The 19,150-nt window shown below is 41.8% G+C and overlaps 1 protein-coding gene across 1 annotated transcript in view; it reads right to left on the reverse strand.

Annotated features, from left to right (window-relative positions):
- DEPDC1 (DEP domain containing 1) overlaps positions 1-19,150 on the reverse strand; it is a 1,033,362-nt gene that overhangs the window by 329,683 nt on the left and 684,529 nt on the right. Inside the window, exon 8 of the mRNA XM_044085606.1 lies at positions 17,772-18,719. Within this exon, the coding sequence (XP_043941541.1) occupies positions 17,772-18,719 (948 nt within the window). The remainder of the gene's footprint in view (positions 1-17,771; positions 18,720-19,150) is intronic.

A 19,150-nucleotide genomic window follows, 5' to 3' on the forward strand; every position in this document is an offset into this window, starting at 1 on the left:
ATTTTTCCTGGAAAGGCCTCTGGGACTTTTTGAACCACATTTCCCCACTCCTCTGACTCCTAGCATAGCATCACTGAGGAGCCGAAAAATGTATGCCCACTGCAGACAGGGTCTTTCCATCTTTTTCACACCTGACTAGAGTTTCTTTGACTTTGGGGCTGAATAAAGAAGATCCATCAAAAGCAGCATTGATAAATGAAGATTTGAATGGGTACGCAAACTCACACAAATTCATCCAAGTGTGTCATCTAATTGTAACACCTGAATCGGCTGACCTGGTCACCCCTTTGGATGCATTTGCAATTAGCCTCGTAGACGAATTAGATATAGACTCCAGGGTAGCTAACTGGTAGGCCAATTTTTCTTGGGCCTCATGAGATACAGCTCCTGCTAGGGTGCCCAACAGCTCCTTGATCAGATCCCTCTGGAGTCTAGTGAAATGTGCCATGAAAGTCAAGTACCTAAGGGTGAAGGGCGATAATGCACAAACCCATTTTCCAAATCTGTCCATTACCCTAGACTCCTGGGTAGGGGGATGAACACAGGGACTTTCCTCAGCTAGTTCCTTTTTATTGGCCACCATCACCATGCATCTACTGCTAATCTTTTCGCCCAGTGCTGGTGATCGTCAGGGGCGGTCAGTATTTTATCTGGTCTCTGGGAATTGGTTCTATGGAGTTAGGGGCCTTCCAAGCCCGCTGAGTGATTGACATAATGAGAGCATCAGTGGGAGGAGTCACCAGGATGTATTTGGGGGAGCTCCGAAGGCTTGCAAGTGCACAGACTCCTCACAGGTAGGATCTTTCGGTTTCCAGTTACCTCTCTATTTAAGAATCTCTAGAATGTCTCCAAAGGAGACATCTTCGGGGGTTGACCACTGTGATCCCTCCCCATCATTGAAATCCATGTTCTCAGTGATGGACTCTTCAGGGGAAGCCAAGTGTTTCATCTTACATAGCTTCTTCCAAAGGGGGGGGGGCTCTTCAGTAGGAATATCTGGAGAGGACTCGGAAGAGGTGTGATCCTTAGTCAGAATCTCTTGTATCCTTGGAGCTTGCTGTCCAGGCACGGAGGTTGGTGAAATCTCTGGGTTAGCAGGGGTCATGGGATGAGACTTCAGTAACATGGCGAAGACCTGGGAACCTGCTGGGGCCAAAGCCCTCTCCACAGCCTGAATGGCAGGTCCCCCTGAGGAAGGATGGCAGCCTGGAACTGAGACAGACAAACTTGGAACTGGGGTCACACCCCACCCCAAGAGAGCCACCTCCAAAGCCGGAGGCTAGGAAAGACCCCCCCAGCTGCCATAGTCTGAACAGGTAAGGACTCTGAATAAAAAAAAACGAGTCCACTCAAGCCCTCCGAACCCGATGGCGGAGGCACGATCCCAGGGACCCATTGATTCCAAAGGTACCAAGGGAGTTAGAGCCATGCCCGGAACCGTAGACAAGGATGTTGTTCGTGCCAGGGCCATAGGAGCCTGAGTGGTTGGAGTTGAAGACTCGAATGCCTCCAGGGAGGTCAGAGGAGGAATATATGTTGGAGTGCTAGATGAATACCACCCTCCTTCAGGTGGAAGAGGGGGCTGAGAAGAAGGTGATCCACAAACCTCACCTACTCTACTTCAGTAAGACTCCTGGAGGAGCGAATGGACAGTTCAGAGGGAGATTCTGGCCTTTCTATAAATGGGCTAGGGAGGTGACCCAGGGGGTCAATAGATGGCGAATAGCTTTTCTTGGGTGTGTAGAAAGTTTCAGTCTTCGGCACCAAAGTAGGAGGTAAAATCTGTGGAGCAGCAGGTAGTTTTTGCACAGACATGGAAACTAAAGAAGCCGGTGCTGTAGCTGGTGGCGGTGGCACTGAAGTAGCTGGTGCCAAGGAATCAGTCCATTCTGTGAGTATCAGAACATTTGGTTTTTGTTCCGAAGAGGAACCAACAGATGGGTACTTGTGTTTCTTAGATGTCGATGCCAGTGAAGATGTTGGCATCAAACAACTAGCTTTGGAACCAGAGGCGTTAGGAGACTCAATAGCCTTGGACAAAGCTTCTTCAAAGGGGGCTTTAAGAAGCCCTTTAAGTATGAGTTTATTACATTTTCCCAGGGCCCTAGTACTGAAGCCCTGGCAGATAGAGCACTCTAAATCCGAATGAGGAGCACCCAAACAATAAACACAAGAATCATGCCTGCCAGAGTTAGGCATTTTTCTGGCACTGCTTAAATCTTTTGGTACTTTTAGACTTTTCTGCCATATTGGAAAAAAGGAAGGCAGAAACCCAGTCAAAAAGGTACACACACATTCACACACTCACAGGAGAAGAATAGGTGAAAGGAATTTCTACCTGTGAAGGTAGAAAATTACCAATCAGTAGTTAGGAAAAAAGAGGGGTGGCTACCAACAATGGTAGAAGATAAATACCAACAGGAATAGGAGGGATTCCAATGAAAAATACACTCAGTCGCACAAGAAAGGTGGGTAGAAATAGAATATCAAGGGATATTAAATACAGATATTTAAGATATTTTAAGCTAGACTGGAAAAATAAGGTTGAAAGATAAATAACTAAGATTACTTAGCTGCGAGAGAAGGACCGGCTGACGCGTCTTGCTATAAGAGCGGCAAACGAGATCTGAGGTAGAGAGGGGAATTGTGGGTAAGCTTGAGAGATTTTTGGCTGGCATGAGCTGTGTAACGGCCAAATCAGTTCCAAGGATCGGAACCATAACTCAACTGTCAGGAATAGCTGAAGATTGATATCATCAGATTAAAAAGTTGCTCAGACTTGCGAATGGCCTTAGTATTATTCAAATAATATCTGAGCTGTATATACAAATCCAAGGTGTGAAGAACCTTCTCACTGGCAGACTGTGGAGAAGGAAAATAAAATGGGCAAATGAATAGACTGATTAAAAGACGATTCATTATTCACCTTGGGCATGAAAGAAGGATTAGTAAAAGGAGACATCCTGTCCCTTTGAAAAACTAAAAATAGGAGGAACAGCCATAAAGGCCTAAAGCTCAGACACTCTTCGAGCTGAAGTAAGGACCAAAAGAAGTCTTCCATGAATAATGTTGCAAGGAAGCTGAAGCTGCAGGCTCAAGAGCAAAATTAAGGCTCCAGGAAGGAGGAATAAGCTTCCTGTGAGACCTAATATGAAAAACGCCTTTAAGAAATTGCTTAACCTCAAACCTAGAGGCCAAAGGAGGAGACAAAGGCATACAAAGCAGAAATAGCTGAAAGGTGAGCTTTAACTGAAGAGTAAGCTAACTCAGAAAATGGATCCTAATTACAAGCAAGGCATCAGACAGAAAATATCTTCAACTGGGACAAATAGGATTTCCTTGTAGAAGGTTTTCTGGCCTCCTGCAGAACCTGGAGCATGTCCTCAAAAAAAAAAAAAAAAGACCGCTAAAAGGGATCAAAACCCCATCACCCACAGTGTCAGTTGAAGAGTTGACAAATGAAGATGGATGACAGATCCCTTGTCTTGTGTAAGTCCACCCTGAGGTAACCTGTGGTGGTTGCCCTTAGCTAGGAGGATAAGAAGAGGAAACTAATACCGTCTGGTTCAAAAGTGAGTCACCAACAAGATTTTGGGAGAGTCTTATTCTATCTTGAACAAAACTCTTGGTATGAGAGGGAGGGGAGGGAAGGGAAGGCAAGGCATAGAGAAGCATCCCCTTCGAAGAGAAAGGGAGGGCATCCACCTTCCATGTCAAAGTAATTGGGACTCTGGTGCAAAAGAAAGGAAGCTGTCTGTTCAGAGGGGAGGCAAGAAGATCCACTTGAGGAGCATCCCTTGAGAGAGAAGGGAGGAGCATCACCTTCAATGTCAACAAAAGACTGGGACTCTGGTGCAAAAGAAAGAAAGCTGTCTGTTCAGAGGGAAGGCAAGAAGATCCACTTGAGGAGTACCCCACTGGTGGACAAAGTCCAGAAACATCTTTGTGAAGTATCCAGTCATGAGTCTGTGTTATGGACCTGCCCAACGAGTCTGCCACAAGGTTCTGTTCTGAAGAAATATGAACAGCATGGAGAGTCACCTGATACTGGACAGCCAGATCCCAAACCTGAAGAGATAGTCTGCATAGGAGGGTAAGACAATGTCCCTCCTTGCTTGCTGCTGTACCACATCACTGTGGTATTGTCTGTAAAGATTCTGAGAGGCCCTGGAAGAAACAGAGAATGGAAGGCTTTAAGAGCAAGGAAGAGGACTCTCATCTACTTGATACTGATATGGTCTGCCCTCTGATGAAGGGACCAAAAGCCCTGAACCTTTAGAGGGCTGAAAGAAGCTCCCCACCCCACGCCTGAAGCATCTAAAAAAAAAAAAAAAAAGTTCCTGAGTGGGGACTGGTGGCTGAAAAGGAAGCCCTGGGTTGAGAAACAGCTGATGAACCCACCACTGAAGCTCTAGCCTGAGGCATGGAAGAGGAAGAACTGGAAAGCCCAAAGGATGAGAATGTTGAAGAAAGACTAACTTTAGGAACCAATGAAGCTTTCTCATATGGAGTCTAGCCACAGAAAGCATAGGAATGGAGGAAGCCATGTAACCCAGAGCCCTTACATACTCCCTAGCTGAAACTTAAGACCAGATGAAGAAGGGATTGAAAATAGACAATTAAGGGTCAGAGCCCTGGGAGGTGGCAGGTATGCCAGCATAGGGATGGTCTGGAGCCTGTAACCAAGAAAAACATGATCCTGGGGAGATGTCAGGAAGGATTGCTGGAAATTTACTGTAAACCATGGGCTTTGCAAGAAGTAAATAGCATAGAGAAAGTGCTGAAGCAGAGTTCCCAGACAGGAAGCCTGAATGAGCAAGTCGTCCAGATAAGGAAAGATATGGATCCCCCTCATCTTGCAAAAGGCCATCACAGGAGTGAGGCATTTGGTGAAGACATGTGGTGCAGTAAGGAGGCCAACGGGCAAAGAAGAGAACTGAAAATGCAAGGAAGGAACAGAGAAACACAAACAATTCCTGAAATGGGGATGAATAGGGATGTGAAGGCAGGCATCCTTGAGATCCAGAGAGACTAGAAAAGCCTGAGGTAGAAAAAGAGGAAACAGGGACTGAAGAGGCAGCATTCAAAAGAAAGAAACCTTCAGAAAGATGTTGAGTTGGGAAAGGTCCAGAATGTGTCTCCAAGTGCCTTCTTTCCTGGGGTCAAACACATTCTGGAATAAAACCCTTCCCCTTTTCAGAAACAAACTGCTTGGATAGTGCCTTGAGACAAAAGACTCCGAAGCACATCTGGAAAAAAGGGTAGTTATTCCTGAGGAGGTTGAGGAATGTCCAGAAAAAGAGGAAGGGACTTTCATACCATGAAACACCCCTAACAAATGATGGATAAAACCCAAGAATCCAGAGAGATCCTTAAATTGTGAAGACAAAGAGGAAGAGATAAAGGAACCTGACTTGGAAGGGAGGGAAGAAAGTAGTCCAACAGAACCTGGCTTGTCTAGAAAAGGAGGCTTCTGAATAGTAGAAGTCAGAGTAGACTTAGCAGGAGAAGCCCTTCTAGCACCTTTTTTTACCTTTGGGAGGAGGGCAAGACTGCTTACGGACAAATGCTGGCTTGGAAAGATAATTCCTCTGAAACTTGGGAACAGGGAAAACAAAAATGTGTTTCAATTCCTGCATGGCATTACCCTTCTCCTGAAGAGACTTAAAAAGCTCAGCAGCTGCAGAACAAGAGAGACTTTTATTGTCAAGAGGAGAATCCATTAATTTAGCCTCACTATCATCAGGCAAACGTTGGAGATGAAGTCAAGAATAACGCCTCAAAACAGAATCAAAGGCAGCAGCGCTAGAAGCAGCATCAGCTGTGTCATAACTACATCTAATGGAATGACAGAGGACACTTGAGAAGAGGACCCTAACAAAGGGGGACCAAGCCTTCCCCTCAGAATCTGGAAGGTCAGAAATAACTTTAAAAGCCTGACAGAGAAGGGCAAAAACATACCTGGTCATATGGGTATGGTAATTCACAGCCAGAAAGGCCAGGGTAGCAGCAATGGACACCTTATTTTGTCCAACCTTTCCATGGCTCTACTGTTCTTATGAAGGAAAGCAATTTAGCAGAAGACAAAAGTTTGGAAGGCTTGTCAGAAGAAACGGAGATAACAGAGGGGTCAGCAGAAGACATTTGTAAAGAAATTTACAATTGTCGGGCACCTTATAAAACCTACTAGACTTTTTAGGGGCTGAGGGTTGGGAATCAGGAGCCTGAGAAGCTGCTGAAAATGTGTCCAACAAAGCAGCAAGAACAGGAGGGACAAAAGAGGGCTAAGGAGACTCCCCATTTGGAGGAATTCATAATACCTCTTCTGAACGTCAGAAACCTGGGTACAGTTCCACTTGAAATATTCCATCATATAAGAGATAGTATCCCCAGAGGAAATTCCTCGAAAGGAGAATCTGGACTAGTGGAGTCCTTCTCCTCAGAGCCATAGTTTAATGCAGAAGGAATCAGAGAGGAATAGGCCAAAGACTCTTCATCAGAGTCTAAGTTCTCATTAGAAGAGTCCTGCTGCTAGGCCCACTTAAGGGGAGTAGAGGACCAAGGGGGAGCAAGAACTAAGACTCCCATAAGGAGGCTTCAAGGCCATGAGAGCATTAAACAACCCCTGTGTAAAATCCTGTCATTCACACTAAAGATCCTCAGGAGCAGGGGAAATATATTTAGTCTTCCATTTCTTTTTCAAAGGGATATCAGCCCTAAATATCTTAGGAGGTTCAGACCCCTGCCGACACTCAAAAGTAGTGGGACTCTCCTCCCCAACACGAATCTGCGGAGCACCCATCAGCCACTGTTCCCAACGAACATCCATGATGGATGTATGCAGAGCCTCCGAGGATGTGTGAGAAGCTGGATCCATGCTGGCCTCTTAAGCAGTCACAGCAAAGGAGTTCGATGGAATAACCAGGCGATTCTTCGGGCTTTCACCAACCTTGAGAGAGACATTCGAGGGAGGCAGTACAGCAACTGAATCTGACGTAACTTTTTTGATGCCTTCTCGGCAGATGGCTGACCCTCGGGCCAGGATAATTCCGTCATTGTACCCTGCACCAACAACGTAAGATGTTGGCTCTCCACGTAGGCAGACAAGGAGAAGAGATGACTATGAAGAGTCTTAGGAACAACACCTGACAAATTGAGCATGATGTATGGTCATAAGAAGCACCCAAGCAAAACAAATACTGCTCGCGACAGTTATGGGGAATCTGTCTTTCACAGTGCCATTTCCCTTTCTGGATGACATGTAACCTTGCAACTAAAAGAAAAAAGACAAGATAAGAAGAAAAACCCCAATGGGGCACTCATCTGAAAACGTCTTGGTAACCAGCAGATGAAGGAGCATTCAGACCTACAATCAAAGTGGCATTCAGACTGGTGGCAAAGTTGTTCTGAGGTATGTACGTCACCTTTATGCCCTATGCTGTGAGTGGGGAGCATACACGTTATGTACAGCGTCCTTAATAGAACCCGAGGCTCGGGTATACTGGCCTGACATTGGGCTACCCTTGGCAGGGGATCTTTTTACTGAAGAATACTGCAACAGTGATATGCAAGGACATCTGAAAGGTGCAACAGATGCCACATCATGCTCTCCAGCATCAGAAAGTCCTTACTCTCTCAAGTGGCTATTCCTCTACAAAACATTAATGGAACCATGAGTAAGGAAGAGGTTTTTAAAGGGAGACAAGTATGATGAGAACCCCATCATAGTATTCCTGGTAAACAGCCAAACAAAGAAAAACATGACATGGGCATGAGGCAAGGATGCTTGTTGGCCTCAGGACTACTTGTTATTTAAAGGTAAACACTTGGTTGAGTGCCTGAAGAACCAAAAGGGCAAAGAAGGAAATGATATGCTTCCTTTTTGTAAAGGAAATGCACATTGCTAGAGGTGTGTCCAAGGAAACAGCAGATATAGCATTAAAGAAATGTGCATTCTAGTCTTGCATTTGCTGAAATCCTTCAATCTAAATAGCAATATAAATTAAACTAGGAGACACTCGAAACAGAAGAAGCAAGCCTTGGATTAGATTATGGTAGACAGTACAGAGAAGAAAAAATGTGAAAGGCTATGATCAAACTACTTAGGAAATCAAAGTGCAAGGCAAATATGATAGCAGGCATGGGTCTGCATAATAAATGACTTGATGAGAAATACCCCATGATGGATAAGGAGGGAATCATTAAAGAGATGCAAAGGAAGTGTGACAAACTTACAGGAGAGGACATGAATGTCAAGAATAGCAGGGAGAAAGCTGCAGAATGAAGCATACATGGGAGTGGGGTGGAAAAAATTAAACTTTGAAAAAAAATTTCCAGGGCCTATATCTACCAATGGCAAAAGAAAAGTTAAACCTCATGAGAAATTAATCACAGGAAATCAAGACTGCATTAGGAAAGTGTTATATAGCAGGTGTAACACAACATAAAGCAGGTGTAAATGAGACATCGGAAGAGTATACAGGATTGGGGGGAATCTATGAAGTGATGCACAAAATAAAAAGTTGCCTTGTAGCAAAAAAGAAACCACCACCAGTGTATCCAACAAATTTAATGAAACTCTGACGTCTCGGCCAAAGCCTTCAAGGAGTATAACACAAAGCAAAAAACTTGCCCCATATATACACATACAAATACATCAATTAGACAATCATACAATTAATACATTCTTCATTTAGTCCCCTTGAAGACAGGGTGTCACATTTTAAAATGTTAAGATTCTTTTAAAAGCAACTGTTTCTTAATAAAAAAAAAAAAAAAGCATCAAATGTAGATATTTGTATTTTTTCCAAAACTGTGCCTTGTAACCCTTTACTTTCTCCATCATGAAACAAGCTAAAATGTTCAGCTATAGAGCTCTCTGCTTTTTTATTAGCAAAATCCCTCACATGCTCTAAAATTGTAGTTTTAAAACACCTTTTTGTTTCTCCGATATAAAATGTGTTGCAAGGACATCTCAATGTATATATAACACCTTCAGTATTGCAAGTAAAATGGCCACAAGTTCTAAAAGAAACATTTAGTCTAGGAAAGGTTTTTATTACATACTTGCAAGCCTTGCACTTGCCACAAGCAAGTGTACCACACATGGTCAAACTACATGGTATATTCGGAGATGGAATACTGAATTTACCTCTTACCAAAACATTCTGTATACTTTTTCCTTTTCTGTAGGAAAATGCTAGTTCTTTATTCAACCACTTTGAAGCATCCCTTAAAGATGTCATATATTTCTAGAAATATCAAACGATCTCTTATTTTGGAACTAAGGCAACTGTATGTTGTAACAAAAATATATTTTCATTGGTCTCTTTCTTATGCACAGCCCAAGTGTATTGTCCATCCTGGTTGCTTTTCTGATGACTCTTGAGTACGAATTTCTGCCAACTATCATGTATTGTCTTCACATCATAGCCCCTATTTTTAAACATGTCTATAGTTGTATCTAGTTCTTGTTTGAGATACCCTTCAGTATTACATAGCTTATACAAGCGAAAAAATTCAAAGGGAATAGCTTGTATTGTATGGGGTGGATGGCAGCTTTCACCATACAAAAATTGTGCCCCTTCACTAAATTTCCTGTGGACTGAAGTTTTTAAAACATTCTCATCTGAAATGCCTACTAATGACATCTAAAAAAAGGCACACAAGTCTCAATTTTCAGACGGTCAAATTTTAGTCAAGATCTATTATTTTGTAAGTCAGCTATAAATTCATCAACTAATTCTTTCCCTTCTTCAACCACACAAATGCAGTCGTCAACAAATCTGTAGTATTTCACAATATGTTTATGAAAAAAAGAATGTCTATATAAATGTTCCCTTTCGAACAAGCCCATACTAAGGATGGCATACATGGGGGCAAAGGCTGCCCCCATGGCAGTGCCTTGTTTCTGATGGTATAACTCGTTATTAAATTCAAAACATTTTTTTGTTAAACAGAAATGGACAAGCTCTACAATATATTCTGTAGCAGGACTGTTTCCCAAAAAGAATCTTATTGCCTCAATACCAAAACTGTGCTGGATGGGGGTGTATAAACTGTTTACATCTATTGTCACCCAAAACATGTTACAATTCCACTAAATAGTGCTTCTTTTTTATGATTAAGAAACAGTTGCTTTTTAAAGAATCTTACATTTTAAAATCTGACACCCTGTCTTCAAGGGGACTAAATGAAAAATGTAATTGGAGAGTATTTCTTTAATTGTATGATTGTTTAATTGATATATCTGTATGTGTATATATGGGACAAGTTGTTTACTTTGTGCTATACTCCTTGAAGGCTTTGGCCGAGACGTCAGAGTTTCATTAAATTTGTTTGATACACTGGTAGGCACCTATGAAGTGACAGATTGGAGCAGGAGCTTGTCAATGGAGAGAAAAGATCTGGAGGGAGCAGAAAGAATGAAACTAAGACAGGTAAGTGGAGAAGATGGTAGAAAACTAGAAAGAAAAAGTTGAAATATTTATGGGGGAAGGGTGGATAGAGAAAGCCCAAGTGGACAAGGTGCTACAGAACATAGGAGAACCTATCTGGAAACAGAATATGGAGAAACAAACTGGGGTCTCCATGCAAAAATTGGCCAGGAGAAAGGAAGAGAAATAATATGTAAATACTTAGGATAAGATATGGAGGAAAGAAAAAGACCATCTGGAAGGGGTATGCCTGACATCTCTCTTTCACAGTTTCAATTTGGCAAAGGAAACAAAAAATGATCTCTGATAAGAGACATGGCCTTGCCCATATAAAATACTTTTATAGAGACCTGGTGGAAAGGAGATGATTAGCACAATCTGGGAAAATCAGTGGCAGACTGATGAACGGACTTAAATTGTACACTGACAATCTTGAGCAAAAGGGAAGGATTAGTTTTATACGATCTAACAAGAAGGTTTGACAGAAAAAGCTTATAACCTGTACATTCTTGTAACTGAAGTAACCATCACTAGGAAAGGGGGGACTCTAAGGGCAATCATTCCACTTCAGCAAAGGCTGCAGGTTGAAATGGGAGAAGCACAAGCTTCTTGATGAAGTTCAAGTGCTTGAACCCCAGAACTGTACAAGTACACACACAAGTACTAAACAAACACACACACAATCAATGATGACATTTAAATAACAAGATAAATAGCTAATTGTAAACAAGTTCACACAAATAAGATTTCAGGCCCCTTTTCAAACCGGTCAAAGTAAGTAAGTCACAAAGCCATTTTGGAAAAAGATTCCTTAAGAAAGGCCTCTGGTAGCTGAATGAAAGAAAGCCAAGGTGTCAAGATAACAGCATATGGCTTCAAGGAGGCCCTTTGAGCTGGAGCACAGTGTACAGCTAAGACTGTAAATGTACAGAAAGTTCAGTAGGTAAGAAGGACCAAGGTTATGCAGGGCAAGGCAGACCATATCAAGGATAATGTAAGTGATCCATTGTGTAACACTAAGCCAGGACCCACAGAATTGGAGTGTTATGATGGTACCTTGGGACCCTGTCAATAGGTGAGCTACAGAATGTTTTTACCAGTTGTAAACATGTCAGGTAATCCACATCAAGAGCATTAAAGAAATCCAGGCATGAAGAAACCAAAGCATGAACCACAGTTGAAATGTCAGGGGGAGGAATGAGGAGCTTGATAAGGTTCATATTACACATGTGGAAGCAAGACAACTGGATGACAGCAGAAATATGTTAATGGAGTGTTAGTCATCAAGTATCACACCAGGATCATACACATTTGCTGCAAAAATAAGTTTGTCACCCAGACAAAAATATCAGGTGCCAAAAATAGAACAGAAGAGTCCTTCAATGTATCATGGACCATCAAAGCTATGGTCTCTGAATAAATAATCAAAGGAAAAACAGGGACCATAATAAGTGACCTGATCTAGAACATCACAAGCAAGAAAGCACTGCAGGTCTTCAAAGAAGCTAGACATTCTGAATCCTGACTAGAATGGATACAAAGAACAAATATTTCAGATAGATAACTAAGGGACTGTGGAATGGGATATAAAAAAGGGGGCTACAGTCTTTAGGACTGCCCATAGGGAAAACAGTTAATTTGTCTAGGCAGATGTCCATTGGGCAGTGATAATAATGGAAACTACTCTAACTGAAACCCCCAATCACTTCTTAATTAGTGGATCCTGAGAAACCAATTGGTAAACTCAACTGGATGAAGGCCCAGAACATGCTTGCTTAAAAGACAGGTATTGTTTTAGAAGCCCAAGGCCTTAGAGCTTTGCAGAGTAAGAAAAGCTTAAAGCTTTACACAAAAAAGTTTATCTTATCTGGGTCAAAAATCAGTTTTGAGAAACATTTTGGCTTTGAGTAACCTGTCTGGAAAATCTTATCATTTAAGGAAATGTGTGTAAAAGTTCAAATGAGTACTTTTATCTACAGATAAATGCACCCTTCAAGTGACTTCCTGGAGGCAGAATCAGCAAAAAGTATTTAGCATGCTTGGTGACCACTGTAGAGATAAACAAGTTGCACATGGGAGTTCCCAAAGATGAAAGATTTTCTTGGTCATCAAAGGGCTAACTGCAGACTGCTAAAGCATTAAAGAAATTGTCTCAATCTGCCGCTAGTGAATTTGCCTGCCCCAGAATGTGCACTACCACAAGAAAGTAATGGTAGTTGATCACCCACTATCTGCCCCCCCCCCCCCCCACACACACACACACACATACACACAAGTGGATGTGCATGGTCTCCTAATACAAAGGGTAAAAGTAGGTTATCCTTGTTTTTCTTTTTTTTTTTCTTTGATATAACAGACTATAGCCATGTTGTCTGAATGTAAACTACTCCTTTTTGCAGGCAGTCTAGAGAGGCCAGAAGAGATGCCACACACTGCCCTCAAGTCCAGACCAATAATGTGTAAATGAAAGACCCATCGTGTTCAAAACCTCTTAGATTGCCCACTGACATGCCCCCACTCACAGGGAAAAACATACTCCGTGACCGTTTTTAGAGGAATATGAAGTTGGGAAAGGTTACCTAAGGCAATATTTTCCACATTCAACCATTAAGTCGAATGTGAATAGCATGCCTTGGATATCAGAACAGAGTGAAGAAAGAGAATGGAAACGATAACACCAATGACCCCCAAGCTGCTCACCGAAGAACACATATATGGACATTGGGATGAGTTACAATGCAAGCTGATGCAGACATTAATTAAAACCATCAAAGCCAGGTTTGAGGCAAAAATAACTACCCAAGCAAAGGGAAATCACAAGACGTTCCTTATATGTTCTCAGTCTCAATGTCTCTACACAGTCATGCGTTGAACTGATTATGAATGACATCACCTACACAGAAGCTTAAGACTTAGCTGTCCTGCTAGCTGATAAGTTCAGCTCCAACTTCACACCTCCATCACCACCTGTGATCTCACAAGAAATACCAGAAACTAATACAACTCCCATCTATTACACAGGACCAAATCCTGAAAGCTCTCTTTAAGGTCAAAAATACTGCATTAGTGGGTCCTGGCAATATCCCAGGATGCACCTAGAACAGTGGTGCACAACGTCTGGCCCTGGGGCCAAATCCGGCCCTCAACCCGACACCATCTGGCCCCCAGAAAGTAACCAAATTTTTTTAAAAAAAGTGAAAAAATTCTATGCCTTACTCCAGTCACACAAACTTTCCAGCACGTGCTTACTTACCTAATGGACTGCAGTTGCGCACCCCTCTAATTTTAGCTGTGGAAGTAACTATTCTTTGTTGTTTATAACTTGTAGTCTGTAAATAGTAGCAACTTTCTGCAAGAGATTGTAATAGTCATGGCTGCAATCCAGAATAAAAAACGCAAAGTTGATGTAGAAAACAGGCAAGTTCAGGACTGCTGTCTAAGTAAAATGCCAGTCACCTGTACCTATTGGTAACTCGTAACAACTTACTATGTTCTGAGGTGGCCCGCAAATGCATTAAGAATTTGTGTAGTGGCCCTCCCCACAAAAAGGTTGTGTACCACTGATCTAGAATAACATAAAGCATGATGTATCTATGCCCCTAACACTACTATTCAATAACAGTCTCCACACAGACATTGTGCTGACACAGTGGTGGATAGTGACAGTTATACCCCTCCACAAGGGAGGGCCCTCCACTGACCAGAGTAATTACTGACTTACAAATGTTAACAGCCTTGTCTGTAAAGCCATAGAAAGTCTTATCATGGAATTAGTCAATAAGGACATTGGAAACCTCCAGATGCTAGACCTATACCACTTTGGCTTTGTCACAGGCAAGACATGCTTACTCAACTTGATGAGCTTCTTTGAAAAAGTCACTAAAGCAATGGATGAAGGTAAGACAGTACACACTGCCTATCTAGATCTGACTAAAGCCTTTGATACAATAATTCACTCAGAAATAGTGGAGAAGCTCACCAAACTAGGAATAAACCCTTATGTAGACAGCAGCCTTACCTTCGACCACCACATGGCCACAGTGGTAAGGAAATCCTTTTTTTTTTTTTTTTGTTGCTCCACTTACAAGCAAGGGCATAGCATCTTGGTCCAAAGAAGTCATTGACATACTGTACTCTGCCCTTATTAGACCAATCAGAGTACAATACTCCCTATGGTTTGTACCTGACCAGGCAATATGCAGCAACTAGAGCAACCTCAGAGGATCCTTACAAAAAGGCTACAAGGCGTAACAAACCTGCTTTATGCAGAGCGCCTTAAAGCCCTTTCCCTCTACTCAGTCTCCTATAAATTGCTGAGGGATAATCTATGCCTGGCTTACAAGGCATCCACAAACCCCACAGTTACAAATCTCCTACATATTTCTAAGTCAAAGAGTACCAGAAATACAAGGTGTAGAGACTTGAATTTTGCCTGAGACAGATATGTGCCCCAGAGACCATCCTATCTATGGAACAGGCTTCCTATCCAAATGAAGTTGAGATTATCTATCACCCAGTTTAAGCCCAACCTAGACCAGTGACACCCATGTCCCTTACGGACAGAGGTAGCTTATAAATGCCTGGCCCTCAATGTTTTATATGGGTATAGGACATCATTATTCTTTCGGGAAAACTTGGATAGGCTTACAAAGTCCCCCCACCAGGTCGTTAGCCTAGTAACAATCTATGAATCTATGCAATTTGTTGGGTTGACAACTAGCGCACAGACAGCCTCCCCTACCTTGATTTTCTGTATCCCAAGTCCACAAAAAGGCCAGTAACCAGTGCAGTCTCCAGGGCTCTGTGCTGGACACTCTCCCATTTGTCATCTACTTCTCTGAAGTAAAGGCAAGCACCAAGAGTCTTTAGCTGATAAAGTGTGCAGACAATTGCAAGTTAGGAGCTGTTATCAAATCGCCACTTAATCCAGCCATCTTGTAGGAAGGTCTATCCCAAACAAATAACTTGTGCCAGAGTCATGGGCTAAAACTAAATGCCAAAAAGTGCATTAATGTATCCTTTAGGAAACTGACTACCCTAAAAACTACCACACTGATAATATTCCCCAAAGAGCTGACCCAGTAGTTCATAACTTAAGGACATATGTGGACGGCAACCGACCATTTGACCAACATGTGTCCACTCTGGTAAGGAAATCTTTGTACATGGCACAGCTTATAAACGCATGGATAAGCTTATAAATCCAAAGATCTTATTTTTCTCCTCTATTCAGTCCTCTTTAGGCCATTCATAGAGTATAATGCCCCTCTGGGATGTGAATGGCAAAGGACATGCAACAACTTGAATGCCCTCAGAGATTTCTCACAAAGAAAATACAGGGCCTAAAACACCTATCATATATGGACCATCTTAAAACTCTATTACTATACTCAGTCTTCTTAACCAACTACTGAGAGAAGACCTGTGCTTAGCATATAAGTTATTCTCTGACCTAAAATTCATGGACCTACTGCACCATCCTAAGTCGAATGGTACCAGAAATACTTGATTCAGGGATCTAAACCTTTTCTGCAACATAGATGGAACAGTATGGACGAACGGGTACATTTCACAGGGGATACCTCTTCTTTGGACTAGACTTCCCCTCAATGTAGGACAAAGCCCATCCCTACCCTATTCAAGCACAATTTAAATCTATGAATGGGCAACAAGAAACTTACCCCAGAGCTGCCCCTTGTACGACAAATGGACAGGGGCAACACGTAAATGTCTCTGTCCCCCAGTAGGGTCCTCTGTATGTGCTATTTGATATGACCTACGAAATAATCACCACCTTAAGGGTAGCATATAAACATAGATCTGGGAAAAGGACATGGCTATTTTTAATGCCAAACTGGATAACTGGCTAGGCTTAAAATGGCCCACAAGGGCTGACAGCCTAATTCTCACCTATTAACTCATGAGACAGAGACTATCTAACACTTGTTGAGCACAAGACAGAGAAATAAATCTTGGGTAGCACATCAGTGTATTAAGGGATACATATACATGCACACAATGCAAGCCCAACTAAAAGAAATGTAGATTGCTAATTCCCCTATGGCATATCTTTGGAATGTGGGAGGCAACCAGAGCAATGGGCAAAAACCCACAAGGACAAAGGGAGAATATGTAAAATCTTGTTCATAAAACACCCCAGCTGAGAAAAAAAAATGCTGTGAGGCAGCGATGCTAATCTCTGCACCTTCTATTACTTCACATCTGCCGAAATGGCAAAATCCCAACCAGTAACTAGTGCAGACAGTTTCTGCATTAGATTTTTTTTAAAACACCTGGCTACTGCCAGTGCCACAACATAGAGTAATATCGCCCTGACTGAGGTCCATGCAACCCAACTTTGATTAGCAGCTTGGAAAGCTAAGGTACTGGCAGGGGAGAATGGGTGGGACCTATCCTGGGAAAAGGAAGTGGCTCCCTGCTGCGGCTCTGGTACAATGGATGAAGGTCCCAGGCAGGGGCCATTGCAGGAAAAGGCATACACTATTCCCACCCAAGTTGATCATTACAGCTTCCTGCCCTGCTTGTGAAGGGGCATGCATATACGAACATGGAAAAGTATAGCCAGTAGTTGGGGTAACAAGGTATGCATGTAACCACCATAGGGAGGAATTAGGGCCTTAATATAAAAATGTTCTCACTAACAGGGTGCCACCAAAAACAAACATCCCTAGTGTGTGCCTGGATGTCAGCTTCTCTGGCATATCTAACGAGAAATTCTCAATGGACTCGTATACCGTTGGGAGGGCTTGATGGTTGACAGGCAAGGGGGGGGGGGGCAACAAACACCTGGCCATTAATGTTGATACAAGATTTCTGGGCATCTGCTAAGAAAAGCTGTAGAATAAAGTACTTAGTTTACCTCTAGTACTTAACATTCAGAAACTCTACATACTGAAAAAGGAATCCTGGTTAAGATAATTCACAGTTTGCACAGTATCACTAGCATCTAATCACCTTAAAGTTTCGACTTATCTAAAAATATTCTATTAAAGGTCCTTTCAATGAGAAACCTATGCTTCTGATAGGCTTCAGAAATAGTGGAAGATAAATTTGGAACGGTCTTCATTTAAGGAAGGTAGGGTTAGTTCCCCTCAAATGCAAGCTTATAAAAGCAAGTTTTTGAACAAGATTTTTAGCAAGCATTTTCAGAAGCACATTCCAAAAACATTTTGCAACTCTTCAAATAATGTGCTTATAGTTAACATAGAACACACCGAGAAAAAGGAGGTTGAGAAGGTGTTACACACATTTAAAGCACTACAATGAAAAAAGCTGTTATGTTACAGCATGCGGTCATATGCATTTTAATCTTACTTGGCATGCTACTGAAGTTCTGTGCAGGCAATGATGCTGAGTTTGTAGAGTGTGAAATATTTCCAGAAAGCTCCCCTGTACTTTGGCATCGCCTTTTAACAGCAGCAAAATCCGTATCATGTTGTTTGTTGTCTACAGAGTGTACTAAAACAGGTACACTCTGGTTTTCTGCAGGTGGAATTAATTTGTCTGTTTTCACAGTAACTTCAGATAATGGAGAATTATTACTTGAGCAATTTCCACTACAATATGCCACTTTGTAGTTACTTGTAACAAAGCAACCGACACTGCGTGATCTGCAAAGCGACTGTCTGTTTAACTGTCTTTTGCATACATTGTACTCAGCAAATGACGGTTTACATTCAACAATATGCTGAGTCTGCAGTAAGCAATCTTTAGCACGGAGTTCAAGCAGAGAGTCCGTTTTATCTATAGACTCTAAATACTGGTCACCATAAACTGCATCAGATTTGATGTCAAGACTAGAACGACACTGCAAATGATGTGGCTTTTGCTTGTAAAGAGTCTCATTTAACACCTCCAAATTTTCTCCTACAGAACAACACCGTGGTCTCACAGGAACCTGTTGCAGCTCATCATTTTTTAAACAAGGAATAAACTGACAGCTTCCCCCAGCCATATCACTGGTGTACGAGTGCAAACGCCTTGTATCACCCTGCAGAATTTTCCTTTCACTTTCTCTCTGAAGTACACGGTCGGATTGCTTTTCATTACTGCACATTCTGTAGTCTTCATGCATCTCCTGAAAGTTGACTGTGTGATCTTCCTCAGTTTCTTTACGTACTAAGCTTAGCAGAAGACATTCAGTTGATTTAAAGTTTATATTATGTAAGTGCAGTGATTTTGCAGGCTGTGGCCCACATGGTTCTTCTTGATTTTTGCGTTTTCCACAATACTTGTTTGAAATCATGACGTAGCCACACAAAACTATCAGAAAACCAAACACAAAGTAAGTTGGTGATGTTAGTAAAGCTTGACAGCATTAGAGTAACATCAGTAATAAAGAATAGTATATTTTAAAAAATAATTAGTATTGAATGGTGTGAAATAAGTATAAAAAGCAAAAATGCAAAAGAATTTACAAATGTTTTAAAAAAGCTTTGCAACTGCTAACCCTGAAAAAATGGCAGCAAACTTCACACTAATCTATTTTTGATCAAACTGACCTTGATGATTAAAATGAGTTAGCAAAAGAAAATCACCTTACATGCAGAATTCATGCAATAATTTCATAATCTATACAAATTTCAGACATATATCAACTATAATAAGTATTTTTTTTAATGAACTGTAGAATACACTTCCACTTCTCATTTCAAGTTGCACATAAAATCTCAGCTGCACAAGACCTGATGGGT

The sequence above is a fragment of the Protopterus annectens genome, chromosome 10.part0 (assembly GCF_019279795.1).
Source record: "Protopterus annectens isolate FY-2018-M chromosome 10.part0, PAN1.0, whole genome shotgun sequence".
Lineage (NCBI taxonomy): Eukaryota > Metazoa > Chordata > Ceratodontiformes > Protopteridae > Protopterus > Protopterus annectens.